At 44.2% G+C, this 21,452-nt stretch overlaps 1 protein-coding gene across 2 annotated transcripts; it reads left to right on the top strand.

Annotated features, from left to right (window-relative positions):
- Nucleotides 1-1,459: 1,459 nt before the first annotated feature.
- Nucleotides 1,460-21,407, top strand: LOC112222318. 2 transcript variants are annotated; one of them, XM_042303379.1, is made up of 8 exons: nt 1,460-1,578; nt 9,373-9,455; nt 9,667-10,017; nt 10,723-11,043; nt 17,528-17,653; nt 18,091-18,123; nt 19,300-19,346; nt 20,868-21,407. In XM_042303379.1, exons 2-8 carry the CDS (start codon nt 9,383-9,385, stop codon nt 20,871-20,873), a joined length of 957 nt encoding a protein of 318 aa, XP_042159313.1. In that variant the 5' UTR covers nt 1,460-1,578; nt 9,373-9,382; the 3' UTR covers nt 20,874-21,407. The 2 variants fall into 2 exon arrangements, with proteins under 2 accessions (XP_042159313.1, XP_042159320.1); XM_042303386.1 differs by lacking the exon at nt 18,091-18,123.
- The last annotated feature ends 45 nt before the right edge of the window (nt 21,408-21,452 follow it).

Raw genomic sequence — 21,452 nt, 5'->3', positions numbered from 1 at the left:
GCATAGCACACACAATCAAACTGTCGCGCCAACCAAGAGCTCCTCCCCAAAGAGCTGAAAGAGAGCTGTCTGAAAGAGCTGTCTTTTTTTCCTCCTTCCTTACCGCCGATGCGCACGATGGCAGCGCACGGTGAAGGCTCCGTGCAGGATTTCGCCACACAGTGGATAACCTTTTGAAGGGGGCTAAGGTCTTTATTGTAGCAGAGACTACAATTAGTTCGTTTCAACCAATGACTGGGAAAGTTTCTACCTAGATATTTGTTCAATGAATAGAAAAGTTAATATACAGTGCCTTCAGGAAGTATGCATACCCCTTTACTTGTTCCACATTTGGTTGTGTTACAGCCTGATTTCAAAATGGATTAAAGTGCTTCTTTTCCCTCACCCATCTACACAAAATACCCCACAATGACAAAGTAAATACATGTTTTTATACATTTTTGCTAATTTATTGAAAATGAAATACATAAATATCTCATTTACATAAGTATTCACACCCCTGAGTCAATACTTTGTAGAAACACATTTGGCAGAGGTTACAGCTGTGAGTCTTTCTGGGTCTCCAATAGCTTACCACACCTGTATTGTGCTTTATCTCACAACTTTGCCCAATATTATTTGACATTTTTTTTGTTGGTTGTTGATCTTTGCTAGACCAAAAAAATCAGGTCTTGCCATAGATTTTCAAGTAGATTTAAGTCAAAACTACAACTCGGCCACTCAGGTCCATTCATTGTCTTTTTGGTAAGCAACTCCAGTGTAGATTTTGCCTTGTGTTTTAGATTATTGCCATTCTGAAAGCAGAGTGAACCAGGTTTTCCGCTAGGATTTTGCCTGTGCTTAGCGCCAATCCATTAATTTTTTTATCCTGAAAAACTCTCTGGCCCTTAACGACTACAAACATACCCATAACATGATAAAGCCATCCCTATGCTTGAAAATATGGAGAGTGGTACTAAGTAATGTGTTGTATTGGATTTGCCCAAAGATAACACTTTGTATTCAAGACAAAAAGTGAATTGCTTTGCCACATTTTTCGCAGTATTACTTTGGTGCCTTGTTACAAACAGGATTCATGTTTTGGAATATTTTGTATTCTGTACAGGCTTCCTTCTTTTCACTCAGCCAATTAGGTTAATATTGTGGAGATGAACTACAATGTTGTTAATCCATCCTCAGTTAAACAGTATCAGTGCACACAGAGTGAGTCCATGCAACTTATTATGTGACTTGTTAAGCACATTTCTACTCCTGGATGTATTTAAGCTTGCCTTAACAAAGGGGTTGAACACTTATTGACTCAAGACATTTCAGCTTTTCATTTGTTATTAATTTGTCAACATTTCGAAAAAATATAATTCCACTTTGACATTATGGTGATTTGTGGCTGTAACACAACAAAATGCGAAGAAATGAAAGGGGTGTCAATACTTTCTGAAGTTACGTACAATAATTGAGACGTCACCCTAGTAATAGCGAAACCGAAAGTAGCCAAACAGCCTGTTGCCGGTCGATTTTGCGATCGTTATCAGATCTTTCGACACCTTCTAAACGTCAACAGCCTGTACTGTTTGCGAGGTAAGATTTTTACGTTTTCCGTGTCTGTAGACTATGTTATGTTTTTCTGAATAAATATTCTCAATTGTTGCTCATTGTTCTTGTTTTATACATTTGAAAAATAAATGTTAGTGTCTTCGAGACACAATTATTTGTATGTGCAACTTTTTAAAAGTTGACCCTGAGAAAAACTAGGTTGCCTGCATGCGGGTTGTTGTGAGTTATATGCAACTGACAGTGGCTACTCAAAACCATTATGGGTAACGTTAGGCTATGTTTCACGAGGAGTAGATTTGTGAGGTCCGTTACTAGTAATGTTTCTTTGCTTAGGGCTACCCTCAAAATACATGGTGGACTTTCCCTAGTCGAACAGGCTACACCACCTCTTATCTATTTGCATAGTAAAAGAGAAAGTTCGGAGTCCTTTTGTGTTATCATGCATTTTGGCGCTTTCTCCACATGTCAAGTATACTATATGGAATTGCTTGTTCGTTTTTGTCCCCAAACCACAACCAGGTGAAATGCCGAGTCCATAAACTGAATTATAGTTATAGAACCTCCTTCTCATTTACTTCCCCTTTATCCGAGCTCTACTGGGATTATACTGCTAAATGTATTCATTAACTGGTTGATTTACTCCAAATAAAACATGTTTTCTATTAACATTACATCCATACAATGTCTCATTTATTAAAAAAGGAATTGATAATTGCATCACAACCATCTGGGAACGCAAAGGTGCAAGGCAGTACACTCTCTATATATATTTTAAAATATATATATACTATCAAAGACCAGGTGGAGTACAAAGACTGCTAAAGAAAAAATTGAAGAGGAGGGTACTGCACATTTGTTTCTCGATTATTGCATACATTTTAGCATCTGTAGGCCTATTTTATGCATTTTTTGGTGAAAGGTCCCTCCAATAGCCCTCACTAGGGAGAAAAGAAAATCCCTTATTCTCCCATTGCAGCTGTTTATCCCTATTCTTCAGCTGCATTGGCTCTAGAAGCAATGAGGATATTGTGGGGGACAATAACTCCAACAGCTTTAGTGGCAACTTTAATTAATTCTCCCACACATTGTTTCCTTAATAATATAATGTGTTTCCTTCAGTGAGTGTTATGCTCTTTTGTCTATTTGTATAATGTTCACATTTTATTGCATTTGTCTGCCGAAGAAATAGTTGAAACAGGCATGTTGACAATCCAGGTGGTAGGTGACAAATAGATAGCTTAATAGGGGACAGTTGCCTATGTGAGGCTCTTATTCACACGGAACTGAGTTAAGACCAATGGTTGACTTGGGATGGAAGAAGTGCAGGAGCTGTCTTTTTACAAGTCGGTCCATTAGACTATGTTCACTGAAATTGACAAATTACATTATGCGATAGAGACCTCTGATCATTCACTGTTCACTGTTTATACACATTTCCCATGATTTCTCCATGACTTTTAACCACATTTCCAAGACTATTATTATAGCCTACATGAAAAAACAAGACATATTGACACTGGAAAGCTGCTGTGTCTGATCCCATGTAGACCTACCACCTCCTGCCGTTGTGCCCTTGATCAAGGCACTTAGCCCCCCACATAGAACTGCACTGTCGATCACATGTCAACATGTGGTTAACCCTCCATCTGGAGAGCTCCTGGCTTTTTCAACATTACAACCAAATACTTTTGTCTTTATAAAATAATTCCCTCATTCAATAAATCAGGGATCAAATGGATAAGGTAGGCTACTTTAAAGGTATCTAACTAGACATGTTTATATATACGGCATAAATATTCGTGTTTCGGGGGAGATCTATGCACAGCAAGTTATTCGTCAATTAGGCTATTCTTCAAATATTGTTTTACGTTGTCGCAATTACATGGCTACTGTTTAAGAGAGGAGAATTCCCATTTTCCAACAGTGCAGATCTATTTAGGCTCTTTAGTGCGGGTGGAAAGGCAACAACGGAATTAATGCTTAGATAGTTATAGTTAACTAGCGAGATAACTGCTACAAGTTATGTTTTAAATTGGTGATCTAGTTCATCTGTCATTATGTTATACCTGCTGCTGAAATGTCTCGCTCTCTCCTCGGGCAATGGACCACTCACATTGGCACACACACAGCACCACAGACATGCACTGAAGGGTCAATCCGATAATGGCTGATATGTTGTTTTTTAATTGATTGATCATATTTAAATGTGTGCTTTCATGAATTACGTTAACAACAATTATGAAACAAATTTCCATGACTTTTCATTTCCTTACAAACAGTTCTACATGGTGTGGCCAAGGCGGCTTCAGGAGGTCCATAGACCATGACAGAAAATGTGTGTGTAACCCTAACCTGGCGTCTAAGGAGCATGAATGAATCCTATGATTTCTAGTTAGAGGTAGAAGTGATAATTCACTTCACCCAGAGTTCTTCAATATGGCAGATAGTGTGGTCCAAAAGGGTCACTTCACTAGAATTCTTTAACATACAATGAATAGTCAGTGTCTCTACCTCAGAACTGCAGCTCAATTTCTTTCTTTTCTCTCTCTCTCTCTCTCTCTCTCTCTCTCTCTCTCTCTCTCTCTACCACACCACACACTGTACTCACATACTGGAGAGACTTGGGCCACTCTGTTTTCATTAATATAGAATCTGGGCTTATAAGTGTTAAAACCTCTTAGAGCTACCCCCTACTTTTTTCAATTTCCCGCCTGAAGACATACCCAAATCTAACTTCCTGGAGCTCAGGCACAGAACCAAGGATATGCATATTCTTGGTACCATTTGAAAGAAAGCATGAGAAGAACTTACCAGTCCAAAACAATGTCTTCTCCATTCAAAAAATATTCCTCCATTTGGGAATCGCTAAATTAATCGTACTCGATCAATTTCTTCTAAAATTGTGTGTACATCTGTATATCTAGACTTAGATTTTGCTTTTCCTGACTTAGTCGCCATACTGATTGATATATAAACAGCGGAATATGCTCTTTACCAAAACAATGCTGTGCACAACATGCGTTGCTCCTTCCGGATTGAATCGTCAATGGCGAATTAACCACTTTACGCCGGAGTTTACTACATGGGTTGGTCTTCCAACACATAAACATGGCCTATTGCCGTTTAGCTCAGCTCATTGGCTATCTACCCAGCTAGATTTCAAGACGATCAGTGGTCATTGGGTTAAAAGACAGTCAATCAACGAAACAGCGGGCAAATCATTGTTGCACAATGATGTCATTACTTGTTGTCTTCAAATCGGTTTCTTTCAGTCAATACGTCCCGCGAAATGACCCATCAGGTTTGGTTGTGTTACAAACAAACCAGTTGATTGCAATGAAACCAAACATGACTGGAAAAGTCACGTTCTGTGTGTGTATTTACCTCAAATGTGTCGTCGAAAATTGAATGAGACGGAATTCACGACACAAGCGGTTCACAAAATGTTTTGTGTTAGGCTATAAAAATGGATTTTATCAAACAAAAAAACATTCATTGTGTAACAATGAGCATTGGCATTGCAAACAGAGGAAGATCGTCAAAGTTAAACAATTTATTTTATTGCAGTTTGTGATTTTGTTACGCCTGTGCTGGTTGAAATAGTTGTTTTTTATGGGTCTCTATCCTCAGATAATCGCATCGTATTCTTTCGCAGTAAATCCTTTTTTAAATCTGACAACGCAGTTGGATTAGCAAGTTTCTAGGCTTTCTAAACATGTGAGACACTTGTATTTTCATGAATGTTTAATATGACTATTTATGTAGCGATTACCGTATTTTGTCGAATTTCATCCCGATACCGGGTTCCGTGCGCAGAGGTTAAACATCCAAAATATTTTCAGAAAATAAAGCACCAAGGAGATAAGATAGCATTTGTGTCAAATAAATTGCATAGTTTATTTACAAAAAAGGAAAGAAAAAAAAAAACACACTGCAATTTGACATACCAGGTATCAAGCAGAAATGGACTTGAAAAATGAAAATAATTTTGGTTTCCATCAATATTACAAACGTGCAGTATCATATTTATGCTAATATATATTATGTTAACTAATATCAAAGACACGTTTTGGAATTGGCCTAATCAGGACCAAATGAAATCTCTGTGACATGATACCCTTTGGATTTATAATTTTAGAATGTCAGTGTACTAGCTAGTACACAGTGCAGGATTTAATCATGACCAGAGGGACCACCTAAGTGCCAAATTATCCTAGGTAGATTTAACAACAAAGTCAAGGAGAGTAGACGGTCTGTCTCTTCCACTTTTCTCTCTCCTATCAAGAAGCCGCTTGGTTTCATGTTTGAGGTCCTCTAAATCTGACTCAAAGGCAAACAGAGGCTCCTCATTCAAGAATGTTGTACTCTTTGGGTTGAGAGACTGGACCCGTTGCATTATCTTGCAATTCTTCTTTGAAAAACGCCTCTGCAGTTCATTTGTGAGACTGTCGAGCACCTGATAAAAGATAGCTCTTTGGAAGCTCTCACCATCACTTTGGTCACTGTTGTTCTGTCATACGGTGCTCATCATCAAGGAGTCGTGAAATCGTAAGCTTGTTTTAGGCTGTCTTTTACACACTGTTTGTACACTTATTTTGCAGTGCTCTGCCATCTCTTCAACCTCTTTCCATAGTTCTCCAAAGTAACCCTCACTTCTGTAGTCCTGTAATGTGTCTGTAAGGGCACCTACTAGATCCACAGCCCTTGCTGGGTCAAGAGAGCTTGATTGGAGCATGTCAGAAATACATTTGGCATCACCAAGCACTTTACAAAAGGAAACCAAAAGCCCCATGACATGTAAATCAATCTGAGAAAGAAGGCCCCTTGCCTCCACTGATCTATCACCACTATTTTCAAGTGTGATATCCTGTAGCACTCTCAGAACTGCTGGAAGCCTGTCCCTCAGATTACGGCACGCCATGTATCTGCATGCCCACCTTACATCTGTAATTATCTGTAGTTCCTTGGGCTGCTGCTGTGGATAAAGCTCTTTCTGAACTGCAAGCCACTTGAGATGAACGTACGAGCCAAATACAAAGTTCTAAAGCTTCTGCAGGAGAGCAAAAACTAACTGCCTCAGGCACTGATTTTACAGCATTTACAAGAACCAAATGTAAACAATGTGCATAACAATGCACACAAAATGCAAATCTTGCACTGTTCTTAATCCGTGCAGACACACCAGAATGCTTTCCGCTCGTGACGGATGCACCGTCGTAGCCTTGCCCCACAAGATCATTTCTGTAGTCCAGACCATGTTTTTCAAGGCAATCAATGATCATTTCTGTGAGACCTGCTGCATCTAAGCTTTCAGCTGACTGAAAGTGTAAAAAGCTTTTGTGGATGGCCCCGTTGTAATAGTACCTCACAACTAAAGACATTTTTTTATTTTTTTTATTCAAATCTTTGGTTTCATCTGCAGTTACACTAAAAACGTCACTTTCTTTTACTTCTCTTATTGTACCATCTCAGCTCAGCCCTCAGGAACTTCCTTCTGGATTTGGTGGCTTGTGTACTTAGCATTGCCACATGCATTCATCCTTTTCTCTATGAGAGGGTCATGCTTTGCTATTTCTTCTAAGATTGTCAAAACATGACCCTTGTTGTGAGAGTCATCAGACTCTCGATGACCTCTCTGCGCTATGTTTTGAGTGGCAGTTAATAGGAGCACATCTGCAGTTGTTTTAATGTAAGTACAGTTTTCCTCCACTTTCTTTTTCCGACCCTCATTTATGACATCTAACATTGATGAGTTGCTGTCAATAGCCCTTTTATGCTGATTTCAAGCATACATAGCATTGATATGATGCTCTGCCTTCGAATGGAGCTTAAACCCAGGATCTTTAAACAGGGCCTTTTTCTAGTTGCAAAGACCTGACTGTGATGTGAAGCCAGATTCAGGTGCATTGGGCAAAGAAAAACTGCCTACAGGCGAAACAATAAATAAAATCTTGATTTACAGAATATTCAATCCATGAATTGTCCTAAAACCAGGAGCTGTTGAAAGCCCTTTTCCTAGTACTATGCTGAGTTCTGGGAAATGTTTTCAAACACTGTACAGGACCCTCTTCTCTGGATCTTGAAATGTCTGAAATACACATGAAATAATGTCTCATGTCTCTATGGAAATGTATAATTAAGGGAGCCACAAGATGAGATACTAACAGCTGCTAGCTAAAATGCGTAGTTTAAAGTATAGGCCTGGCCTACCGTTGGATCCTTTTTTGGAACAACATATCTGGTGTTTGATGCAATAGGGAGAGGCTCGATGACACCTCCTGGCAGCTCTGGCTCACTGTCCTGCTCAGAGCCAGAGGTCTCTGTGTCATCCCTTGATACATCCATTACATTAAAAGAACACAAGAACCATTAGTGTGTAATCACAATAAAAATGCCACAGCCATCAAAACAAGAACACATATGAATCAACAACCAACATTTTAAAGTCAGGCTTAATCTGACAAAATTATCTATTACAAGCTGAATTTAAACTTACATTCTGATGACTGACTGCCTGGTAGATGCTCTGCCCTGGTGGTGGTAGACTGGGTCCTTGTGAAGACTCTGACTAGCCTCAGCGGTGGTAGACTGGGTCCTTGTGAAGACTCTGACTAGCCTCAGCGGTGGTAGACTGGGTCCTTGTGAAGANACTAGCCTCTCTGACTAGCCTCAGCGGTGATAGACTGGGTCCTTGTGAAGACTCTGACTAGCCTCAGCGGTGGTAGACTGGGTCCTTGTGAAGACTCTGACTAGCCTCAGCGGTGGTAGACTGGGTCCTTGTGAAGACTCTGACTAGCCCTCAGACTCTGACTAGCCTCAGCGGTGGTAGACTGGGTCCTTGTGAAGACTCTGACTAGCCTCAGCGGTGGTAGACTGGGTCCTTGTGAAGACTCTGACTAGCCTCAGCGGTGGTAGACTGGGTCCTTGTGAAGACTCTGACTAGACTAGACTGGGTCCTTGTGAAGACTCTGACTAGCCTCAGCGGTGGTAGACTGGGTCCTTGTGAAGACTCTGACTAGCCTCAGCGGTGGTAGACTGGGTCCTTGTGAAGACTCTGACTAGCCTCAGCGGTGGTAGACTGGATCCTTGTGAAGACTCTGACTAGCCTCAGCGGTGGTAGACTGGGTCCTTGTGAAGACTCTGACTAGCCTCAGCGGTGGTAGACTGGGTCCTTGTGAAGACTCTGACTAGCCTCAGCGGTGGTAGACTGGGTCCTTGTGAAGACTCTGACTAGCCTCAGCGGTGGTAGACGGGGTCCTTGTGAAGACTCTGACTAGCCTCAGCGGTGGTAGACTGGGTCCTTGTGAAGACTCTGACTAGCCTCAGCGGTGGTAGACTGGGTCCTTGTGAAGACTCTGACTAGCCTCAGCGGTGGTAGACGGGGTCCTTGTGAAGACTCTGACTAGCCTCAGCGGTGGTAGACGGGGTCCTTGTGAAGACTCTGACTAGCCTCAGCGGTGGTAGACGGGGTCCTTGTGAAGACTCTGACTAGCCTCAGCGGTGGTAGACTGGGTCCTTGTGAAGACTCTGACTAGCCTCAGCGGTGGTAGACGGGGTCCTTGTGAAGACTCTGACTAGCCTCAGCGGTGGTAGACGGGGTCCTTGTGAAGACTCTGACTAGCCTCAGCGGTGGTAGACGGGGTCCTTGTGAAGACTCTGACTAGCCTCAGCGAGGGAGCTGCTTCCTTTTGCTTTTTTTGCAGTCCGGAGTCATTTTGTGTGACAGACAGTGTATAAAGCTACCTCATGCGGTCTATAGACTTACCCCATACTGTTGTGACAAGTTTTGTCATTGTACATTTCTCTCTTCCTACTCAGGAATCCAAAGATGACTTCAGCTACCTCCTTGCTGTTTTTTGCGATCCATTTAGCCTATATCAGCACTGGAAATTCCTCTGAGTGTAAGTAGTGCCATGAATGCCATAATAATGTTTATATACAAAAATAGCTTTCAGCTGGTTACCTTTCTCTGTGGTTTGGGAGAACTGTATATTGTTTTTGTTTTTTTTACCAAAAGTTCAATAAGATTGGCCACATGATAAAACTGACTACTATAACATTAATTCTTTCTTGTATTAATGTCAATTTTTTTCTCTGGTATTTTACTAACAGCATTTGTCAAACTGGAGTGTAAAACAGAATACCATGGGGTTTATGGTCAGCAGTTAATTCTAGGGTGCATTGTCAAAACTGTGGTGGATGTGGTGGATGTGACCATCATAACGGTGACCTGGAAGAGAATGGGAGCTGCTGCTAAAGCTGATGCTAATTTGTTGGAATACCATAAAGAGAAAAGGGAGCTAACCCCTGGGTTTAAATTTGCTGAGCCATCCTGGAACAAGACGAATATGAATGTGTCCTTGTTGTTGACAAATACCAAGATGGCCGACAAGGGGGAGTATGAATGCATGGTGACCACAGATGTTGGGATTGCCACAGCTACAATCAGCCTCAGTGTCACAGGTGAGTCGTAGACTGTCAACAGTTCAACCAAGTGTGATTTTAGGAAAATATAGACATTTTTCAACACAGGTTCATGAAAGGAGCAAACTAAATATGTGAGATATTCAGCCAAGCTTGGAGGGCAATAGAAGAATATACAACATGTTTTTTAAATGTGTCTCGGCTCATAGGTTATGATGCCCATACGCTGAAAATGCTTTGGAAGGAAGTTCTATTCAACTTTCAATGTTGTCACACACACACACACACACACACACACACACACACACACACACACACACACACACACACACACACACACACACAGGCAAGAATGTACTAGAAGAGTTCAGATCTATTTGTAAGTGTGTGATTGGACAGCACAGCAGGAGCTTTTAACTTTTTGTTTCAGAATGACAGTGCTCAAATGGCACCAGTGGAAATTTCCACAACTAGCCTCCACATTTTCTTTCTGCCCATGGTATGCAATCACAGTGTACACAGACCAAATTAGAACGTCATAGAGATAGAAGAAAGGTAATTCCAGTTTATTAAAATCACTCCTACGGTAATCTCATTCCAAGTTATAACCATTGGATTGACGTTGAAAAGGTGCAAAGTCCGTCTAGACAATGTTTACCCACTGACGTTGTTTAACTAACTACTAGCGTATATCAACCGCATGTATAATATATTTTTCCCTTCCTCTCTCTCTCTCTCTTCCAGCTAAGTACAAGACTCCAACCATGAGCTCCCTCCCTGAGACCAACATCAAAGAGAACACAGATGTGACCATTTTCTGCAACTCTACAGGCGGGCACCAGACAGGGTTGATCTGGTGGTTTGACGAGTTCGGCAGCAATTGGACGCGCAGTGCTGAACTGGTGGCCAAAGAGATGGACAATGGACTGTTCAGCCTCTCCAGTAAATTCACAGTGCTGAAGGCCACATCCAGTTACACAAACTACACGTGCAAAGTGCTCAATGTCAATGGTGCCGAGGAGGGGGTGGCATCATTTGGGATCCAGTTTGCGTCGCGAGACTTAGGTACGTGCTGCCGGGCCTGCTACCTATGGGTATGAATATGTTGGTGATGTCGCCCTTTGTAAAAGCAGGGTCAAGTCCAAAACCTGCCAGTCTCTCGTAATTCCCTCATCCTGACCCTGATAATTGTCAAACAATTCAGCCTTAATCTAGTCTACTTTATCAACATAGGCCTTTTAACGACATCTTTATCACATTTCTGAACGCAATAAAAGTCAGCCTTATAATGAGAGAACAACATGTCACTGAGGAGTGGAGTACATCAGGCCGTAACATGCTCCCAAATCTGACTGAACATCTTCCTTGAAAATGGAAAAAATAAAAATGCTTGTCTTGATTTGGGTAAGAAACAATAGATAGCAATAGTATTGGCATCTTTTTGTAGGCACTAACTCCCCCAATGGGTTGTTGGACGAAACCTATGGGGAAATGAATGGAGTTTTTGTGGAGTTTTTGGATAAACGCCAAAAATAAGGTCTGTGATAAGCATAGGCTTAGGAGATCTTATATGTTTTGTTCTACGAGAGAATCTTCATCAGTTAGCATAACTTTTTGTGAATTTTGAAGCCTTTATGTAATTTAATAAAGCACATAAAGGCTTCATAAATCATAAAGGTCATGTTAACTGACTGATAGTATCTCATAGAACAAAATGTATAAAATCTCCAAAACCTTTGTTAAATGCCCAAAATAAGGTCAGAGGTTATCTCAAAACCATATTCTTTCCCCATTCTTTTTCACCATAGGAATGGCTGAACGAACCAAGAGTAACTCCTTTTACGGTCCTCCAGCTGTTGTTCTTGCATCTAATGCCAAAACAAATTGTTCTTAGCAATGGGAAGTAAAGTAGCCCATTCTTGCAGTCAATGACCAAAAGGGCCCTCTCTGGCCTCATGGGTGGAATGTTATTTTCCTTTCTTTCTTTCTTTTTTTAACAAATCCGGTGTCTCTATGTCAAAAGGGTTTTGTTATATTTCAGTCTTCAAGATTTGTTTAAGACTAATAATCTCTCTGTGTGACCTTGATTTAGCCCACTGCAGTAAAAGGTTATTAAGATGCATGCAGATTTGAACAGAGCTCAAGTCTGTGTGTGTGAAATGCCCTGATACTGACATTGACCCAAGCACAACTAACCTTTTTGTCAGCGATTGGGTGCAAAGTGAAAGCGGAGTCAGGCGCAGGACACAGGTATGGAGTAATCCAACTGAATTTACTCAAAGAATAAAGCAAAATTCCAAAATGGAGCATACAACAAAACTAACACGAACACAACCACAAACAACAAACAATCACGGACAGAACAGAAATGTATGAACACCGCCCGAATACCACCGCTGAACACCACACGAACAAGTACCCCCGCCCCCCCCTGACGCGCGGCTCCAGCAGCGCGCCGACACCGGCCTCGGGGACGACCAGGAGGACGGGACGCAGGGCGATCCGGGTGGAGACGGTGAAGCTCCTGTAGTAATGAGGGATCTAGGATGTCATCCACCGGTACCCAGCATCTCTCCTCCGGGCCGTACCCCTCCCACTCCACCAGGTACTGAGGCCCCTCGCCCGACGCCTTGAGTCCATGATGGCTCGTACGGTATATGCCGGGAACCCCTCGATGTCCAGAGGGGGCGTAGGAGCCTCCCGCACCTCAGACTGCTGGAGCGGACCAGCCTCCACCGGCCTGAGGAGAGACACATGGAACGAGGGGTTAATGTGATAATCAGGGGGAGTTGTAACCTATAACAAACCTCGTTCAGTCTCCTCGGGACTTTAAATGGCCCCACAAACCGCGGACCCAGCTTCCGGCAGGGCAGGTGAAGGGGCAGGTTTCAGGTAGAGAGCCAGACCAGATCCCCCAGTGCATACACCGGGGCCTCACTGCGGTAGCGGTCAGCACTCGCCTTTTGCCTCCTGACGGTCCGTTGTAGCCGCACATGGGCAGCGTTCCATGTCTCCTCTGAGTGCCGAAACCATTAATCCACCGCAGGAGCCTCAATCTTGCTCTGATGCCATGGTGCCAGGACCGGCTGATAACCCAGCACACATTGAAATGGTGATAGGTTGGCGGAGGGAGTTTTGGGCCATCTCCGCCCAGGGGATGTAAACCGCCCACTCCCTCGGCCGGTCCCGGCAATAGGACCGCAGAAAACTACCCACATCCTGGTTGACTCTTTCCACCTGCCCGTTACTCTCGGGGTGAAAACCTGAGGTAAGGCTGACCGAGACCCCCAGGCGTTCCATAAACAACCTCCATACTCTAGACGTGAATTGGGGAACCCGATCAGAAACTATATCCTCAGGCATCCCGTAGTGCCGGAATACATGGGTGAAAAGGGCCCCCGCAGTTTGAGCCGTAGGGAGACCGGGCAAAGGAAGAAGACGGCAGGACTTAGAAAACTGATCCACAACGACCAGAATCGTGGTGTTACCCCGCGACAGGGGAAGATCCATCACGAAATCCACCGATAGGTGTGACCACGGTCGTTGTGGAACGGGAAGGGGTTGTAATTTCCCTCTGGGCAGGTGTCTAGGTGCCTTGCACTGTGCGCATACCGAACAGGAGGAAACATAAACCCTCACGTCCTTAGCTAAAGTGGGCCACCAGTACTTCCCAGCAAGGCAGCGCACTGTCCGACCGATGCCAGGATGACCAGAGGAGGGTGACGTGTGAGCCCAACAGATCAAACGATCGCGGACATCAAACGGAAATGTACAGACGCCCAGCTGGACACTCGGGGGAGTGGGCTCTGCACGTGACGCCCGCTCGAAGTCCGCGTCCACCTCCCATACCACCGGTGCCACCAGGCGAGAAGCTGGAATTATGGGAGTGGGATCCGTGGACCGCTCCTCTGTATCATACAGCCGGGACAGTGCGTCTGCCTTCACGTTCTGGGAACCTGGTTTGTAGGAAAGGGTAAAAACAAAACGGGTGAAAAACATGGCCCACCTTGCCTGGCGAGGGTTCAGTCTCTTCGCTGCTCGAATGTACTCCAGATTGCAGTGGTCAGTCCAAATGAGAAAAGGGTGTCTAGCCCCCTCAAGCCAATTTCTCCACGCTTTCAGAGCCATGACAACAGCTAACAACTCCAGGTCCCCCACATCATAGTTTCGCTCCGCCGGGCTGAGCTTCTTCGAAAATAATGCACAGGGGCGGAGCTTTAGTGGCGTACCCGAACGCTGAGACAGCACAGCCCCTATCCCTGCCTCGGACGCGTCCACCTCAACTATGAACGCTAAGGAGGGATCAGGATGAGCCAACACGTGAGCCCAGGTAAACAGAGCCTTCAGGTGACCAAAAGCCCTGTCCGCCCCTGCTGTCCACTGCAGTCGCACCAGTCCCCCTTCAGCAGTGAGGTAATGGGACCCGCTACCTGACCAAATCTCCGGTAGTAGTTGGCAAACCCTAAAAACCGCTGCACCTCCTTTACCGTGGTTGGAGTCGGCCAATTACGCACGGCTGAAATGCAGTCATTCTCCATCTCTACCCCTGACGCTGAAAAGCGGTACCCTAGGAAGGAGATGGACTGTTGGAAGAACAGACATTTCTCAGCCTTGACATACAGGTCATGTTCCAACAGTCTACCAAGCACCCTGCGTACCAGGGACACATGCTCGGCGCGTGTAGCGGAGTATATTAGAATGTCATCTACATACACCACTACACCCTGCCCGTGCAGGTCCCTGAAAATCTCATCTACAAAGGATTGGAAGACTGATGAAACATTCATTAACCTGTACGGCATGAAGAGGTACTCATAATGCCCAGAAGTGGTGCTAAATGCTGTCTTCCACTCATCTCCCGCCCGGATATGCACCGGGTTGTAAGCGCTCCTGAGGTCCAATTTTGTGAAGAAATGCGTCCCGTGTAATGACTCTGTCATACTGGCTATGAGCGTTAGCTGGTAACTGTATTTTACCGTGATCTTATTTAAACCTCGATAATCAATACACAGGCGCAAACCTCCATCCTTCACAAAAAATAAACTTGAGGAGACAGGTGAGATGGAAGGTTGAATGTATCCCTGTCCCAGAGATTCGGTGACATATGTCTCCATAGCCACCGTCTCCTCCTGTGACAGAGGATACACATGACTCCTGGGATGTGCAGCATCTACCAAGAGATCTATCGCACAATCCCCTCGCCAATTAGCCCTGACCCCAAAGGACGACTATCTAAGGCATGTACAGGGAAAGGAACATCAACAGGAACAATAGGGATCCCTAATCTATGTGCTAAGGAGCGGTCAATAAAGTTCCCAGCTGCGCCTGAATCTACTAGCTCCTTATGCTGGGAATGTGGGGAGAACTCAGGAAATTCTACAGGTAACCACATGTGTGCAACAGGGGGCTTTGGGTGAGTTGTGTGCCTACTCACCTGGGATGACCCACCAGTGCTCCGCCTGCTACCTCGACCTCCTGGAGAACCCCCTCAGCACCGACCAGCAGTGTGCCCTCTGCGGCCACAGCTGGTGCAGGGAATGGTCCCCCCTCCGGTCCCCCTCGTAGCTCCATAGGTGTGGGATCCAATGTGCTGGGTAATGGAACGGGCGGACCCCAATCCAGACGTCCACGGGAGGCCAACAGGTTATCCAGCCGGATAGACAAGTCCACCAGCTGGTCCAGGTTGAGAGTAGTGTCCCTGCAGGCTAGCTCCATTCGAACGTCCTCACGTAAACTACACCTGTAGTGGTCGATCAGGGCCCGCTCATTCCATCCCGCACCAGCTGCCAGAGTCCAGTGCGGAAGTCCAGTGCGAACTCTTGAGCGCTCCTCATCTCCTTTCTTAGATGAAACAAACTCTTAGATGAAACAAAGGGAGAAGTCCTCATAGTCATCCAGAGTCGGTCCTTCCCTTCCCCAGATGGAAGCGGCGGGAGAAGTCCTGTAGTCATCCAGAGTCGGACCTTCCCTTCCCCAGATGGAAGCGGAGGGAGAAGTCCTCATAGTCATCCAGAGTCGGACCTTCCCTTCCCCAGATGGAAGCGGAGGGAGAAGTCCTCGTAGTCATCCAGAGTCAGACCTTCCCTTCCCCAGATGGAAGCGGATGGAGAAATCCTCATAGTCATCCAGAGTCGGACCTTCCCTTCCCCAGATGGAAGCGGAGGGAGAAGTCCTCGTAGTCATCCAGAGTCGGACCTTCCCTTCCCCAGATGGAAGCGGAGGGAGAAGTCCTCATAGTCATCCAGAGTCGGTCCTTCCCTTCCCCAGATGGAAGCGGAGGGAGAAGACCTCATAGTCATCCAGAGTCGGTCCTTCTCTTCCCCAGATGGAAGCGGAGGGAGAAGTCCTCATAGTCATCCAGAGTCGGTCCTTCCCTTCCCCAGATGGAAGCGGAGGGAGAAGACCTCATAGTCATCCAGAGTCGGTCCTTCCCTTCCCCAGATGGAAGCGGAGGGAGAAGTCCTCATAGTCATCCAGAGTCGGTCCTTCCCTTCCCCAGATGGAAGCGGAGGGAGAAGTCCTCATAGTCATCCAGAGTCGGTCCTTCCCTTCCCCAGATGGAAGCGGAGGGAGAAGACCTCATAGTCATCCAGAGTCGGTCCTTCTCTTCCCCAGATGGAAGCGGAGGGAGAAGTCCTCATAGTCATCCAGAGTCGGACCTTCCCTTCCCCAGATGGAAGCGGAGGGAGAAGACCTCATAGTCATCCAGAGTCGGTCCTTCTCTTCCCCAGATGGAAGCGGAGGGAGAAGTCCTCATAGTCATCCAGAGTCGGACCTTCCCTTCCCCAGATGGCGTTGGCCCACTCCAGGGCTTTTCCAGTCAGGCAGGAGATGAGAGCGCCCACTCTCTCACGTCCGGAAGGTGCCGGCTGAAGAGCTGCCAGGTAGAGCTCCAGCTGGAGTAGGATACCCTGGCTCCTGTGAGCAAGAGCCTGAATTCCACGGGGACTTGACGACAGAGGGGTGGACATCGGTGTAGGTTGAGGCGCGGGTGGAGGTGTAGTAGCGTTGACAGGAAAGCCTCCTCTCCCATCTGTCCATAGTTTACAACATGCGATCCATGGCTGGCCCTAGCCGGTTTAACATGGTCGCGTGCTGCTGAACTCGCTCCTCTACTGGGAGAGAAGGGCTGGCTGTACCTGCTGATTCCATTTGAATGGTCCGTGATTCTGTCAGCGATTGGGTGCAGAGTGAAAGCGGAGTCAGGCGCAGGTATGGAGTAATCCAACTGAATTTACTTAAAGAATAAAGCAAAATTCCAAAATGGAACATAAAACAAAACTCTAACACGAACACAACGACATAAACAATCACGGACAGAACAGAAGGAGGGAATGTAAAACATGTGTGTATGTAATCAGACGAAACAAAACGAAACAGAAAAATGGATCGGTAGTGACTAGAAAGCCGGTGACGTCGACCGCCGAACACCACCCGAACAAGGAGAAGGGCCGACTTCGGCGGAAGTCGTGACACTTTTTCTCTTGACTTCATATGAATTGCCTATTTATTTTGTAACTCCTAATTTCTGTCCATTTTGTCTGTCCAGGTATTAAAAGTGACCACTTGGATATTGTCTCCACCACCAAATGGCTAGCCCCGGTTGCAGTCATAGGCTCTCTGATCATTGGACTCCTTGCTGCACTGCTGTTCTTTAAGAGGCGCTCTGCCCAACGTAAGTGCATTAATTGTCATACTCATGTATCTGATCATGTACCTGTTTGTCATGCTAGCTGGTGCTAGATTAACCTGTACAGTGGCCCTGCCTCTGCCAAGCCTGCATGCTCTGGCAGTCATTTTGGCCTTGCATGGGGGATTACACAACCTGTAATGTTGTCTGGTAACTCAGCCAATCAATTAATAAGGGATCATAGCTTTCACCTGGATTCACCTGGTCAGTCTATTTCATGGAAAGAGCAGGTGTCCTTGATGTTTTATATACTCAGTGTATAATATTGTAATAAAACTATAATCTGTTAATGGATTAAGCATTAACCTCACTTGTAGGCTATTTATTGTTCATCAGCATCGCTTTTGGTTAAATTATGATATTTTTGATTTAATTTGTTTTAAGCTAAATTGTAATAGTAGGTTTTATGTCCATTTTGACAGGAGCTCGAAGGCAGTCCACCTTCCCATTAATGAGTATGTCCTTCAATATTCAGTATATGTCATTTTAATTTGTCACTTTGAGTTTATGGTTTCCCATCTTTCCTAGACAGTTCACAGAAGTCACTGTAAAAGCAATACATATACTTTATAATGACCAACATCATATTTTGAATATTTGATCAAAATTTTAACTCAACAAGTGAAAATGATTACATTTTCCAAGGCAAAAACAACATTCCATAATGCATTCACATATCCTGAGTGCCAGTCTGTTTGGGCTATCATGCCAACCCGTTGTCACTCATTGTCATGCCCAACATCTTTGTCTTGACAATGAGCTATGGAGTTGGCAAGAGTAGTACAAACAGATATTTGACCAGACTAGCATTCACATGATTTTGGTTTGTGAAACTAGCCACTCAGCCTTAGACAGTAAAACTGTGAAACTGTGGCCACTCACCCGGGACACATGTCTGTCTGTTCTCACCCTTCCAAATCTCCTCACTAACCACATCCTCTATCAGTTCCTCTTCACTGTTGCTTCAGAGGGAGATACTTTCTTTACATTGTCTGATATGCTGTACATACAGTATCTGTCCTATCAGTCCAGGGCAGGTGTTGGGGCCTCCAGGGGCAAACATGGGCCTGTGTGTTAGACATTATTGCCTGTTTGTTAGATTTCTTGTCCCAGTTCGTCCCTGTATCTGTCCCTGTGTAATATCTGATATGCTGTACACACAGTATCTGACTGAGCTATCCTATTAAACATGACTACTAGGGTGATTGAATGTAGGTCAAAGGGTAGTGTTTCTTCCCTCACAAGTGGAGTAGAAAATGGAGGCCGGATGATTACTAATTGTTTACCAAACCAGTTGGCGATGATGATGGCTCTGCTTTACCATTGTTCTCATGGGGAAATCTTAAGAATTGACTTACCCCTTTTCTAATTAAGGTAGTTAAGCTGCATGGCTGTAGTGAAGGAAGATTATTTCTTTGGGTCATACTATTATGTAATGCTGGGTGAAATATGGGCCTACCTGCACTGAGAGGAAAGACTTGCTGTCTTGACTAACTTTTCTCTTTCTGCCCAACTCTTAATTCTACTGAACTTTGGAGAAGACAATGCTCCTCTGGAGATTTAAACGTCAGATGACATTCCTCCACAATATGTCACAGATTAGCTTCTCACTTAGTATTTTTCTTTTTTAGGTGGCCACCAACCGATACCAGGCATGATCAATATGTTGAGGCAGGAGGTACTGTATCCACGTGTTCAATCTACAATTAATATATTTATATTGTAAATCTAATTAATATACAGTGGGGCAAAAAAATATTTAGTCAGCCACCAATTGTGCAAGTTCTCCCACTTAAAAAAGATGAGAGAGGCCTGTAATTTTCATCATAGGTACACTTCAACTATGACAGACAAAATTAGAAAAAAATCCAGAAAATCACATTGTAGGATTTTTTATGAATTTATTTGCAAATTATGGTGGAAAATAAGTATTTGGTCACCTACAAACAAACAAGATTTCTGGCTCTCACAGACCTGTAACTTCTTCTTTAAGAGGCTCCTCTGTCCTCCACTCGTTACCTGTAATAATGGCACCTGTTTGAACTTGTTATCAGTATAAAAGACACCTGTCCACAACCTCAAACAGTCACACTCCAAACTCCACTATGGCCAAGACCAAAGAGCTGTCAAAGGACACTAGAAACAAAATTGTAGACCTGCACCAGACTGGGAAGACTGAATTGGTTTGAAGAAATCAACTGTGGGAGCAATTATTAGGAAATGGTAGACCTACAAGACCACTGATAATCTCCCTCGATCTGGGGCTCCACGCAAGATCTCACCCCGTGGTGTCGGGCAAAAATCCCAGAACCACACGGGGGGACCTAGTGAATGACCTGCAGAGAGCTGGGACCAAAGTAACAAAGTCTACCATCAGCAAGGGCATTGAAGATGAAACGTGGCTGGGTCTTTCAGCATGACAATGATCCCAAACACACCGCCCGGGCAACGAAGGAGTGGCTTCGTAAGAAGCATTTCAAGGTCCTGGAGTGGCCTAGCCAGTCTCCAGATCTCAACCCCATAGAAAATCTTTGGAGGGAGTTGAAAGTCCATGTTGCCCAGCAACAGCCCCAAAACATCACTGCTCTAGAGGAGATCTGCATGGAGGAATGGGCCAAAATACCAGCAACAGTGTGTGAAAACCTTGTGAAGACTTACAGAAAACATTTGACCTCTGTCATTGCCAACAAAGGGTATATAACAAAGTATTGAGATATTGACCAAATACTTATTTTCCACCATAATTTGGAAATAAATTCATTAAAAATCCTACAATGGGATTTTCTGGATTTTTTTTCTCATTTTGTCTGTCATAGTTGAAGTGTACCTATGATGAAAATTACAGGCCTCTCTCATCTTTTTAAGTGGGGGAACTTGCACAATTGGTGGCTGACTAAATACTTTTTTTGCCCCACTGTATCTATCTAAAACATATTGTATCAACATCTACTGTATTTATAATAGCTCTCTTGCTATTTAGCATCATAGCTTCATAGGGGACATGTTTTTTGTTTTTTATGATTGATTATCTTCTAGTTAACCTTGTAGTTATCTTGTAGTTTACATGCTGCTCGTGCTCCTTGTAATGATTTCGTGAAGTGTCTCCTGATTTGACTTTCTATTATTTTGTAACAATATTCTCCTTCTCTCTCTCTCTCGCCTTCTCTCTTATGCTCTCCCTCTGTCTCCCTGTTGCCAGGTCTAAACAGCGACAGGAGATGATTAGTTAACTGGCAGTCTCTGGAAGGGGCTGTTTCCTTGACGATCAATAAGGAGCTTGTCACCTTCACTGTCCTTTGATGGACTGTTTCCTGTTAAGTGTTCGGTGGCAGTCACTTTGGCACTCAGGTCATTCTGATTTGAGGCATTTGTTTCTTCATAATCTACTGAGGATGCCAGCCTTTAAGCACTGTGGTTGATTACAAATGATATAACTCTTTAACAGCCTATGTTTAAAAGCCTAACATAAATGGTTATATACAGAGTTGCCATGGTGTAGGTAAACTGTAGATTCTACCAGCATGATTGTTAAAACTCAGGTCTGCTAAGAGCAAATTTGAATACTGTGAAAATTCTTTGCAACTTCCGGTGCAGGTTTACAGGTTGTTCCTGCTTTAAGTTAGTTTTAACAGTGGTCAAGTAGGGTACTGTGGCTATTTGATCATAATGTAGGCCTACCAGAGTGGCCTACCATAATAAACAATGGAGAAAATGCATCCCATAACATTATAACATGGAAATAGCTGTTCTGTCATTCAGCCAACAGTAGCAGCCAATGTGCGGT

Source organism: Oncorhynchus tshawytscha, linkage group LG02, assembly GCF_018296145.1.
Source record: "Oncorhynchus tshawytscha isolate Ot180627B linkage group LG02, Otsh_v2.0, whole genome shotgun sequence".
Classification (NCBI taxonomy): domain Eukaryota; kingdom Metazoa; phylum Chordata; class Actinopteri; order Salmoniformes; family Salmonidae; genus Oncorhynchus; species Oncorhynchus tshawytscha.
This window is presented reverse-complemented; position numbering and strand designations above follow the sequence as displayed.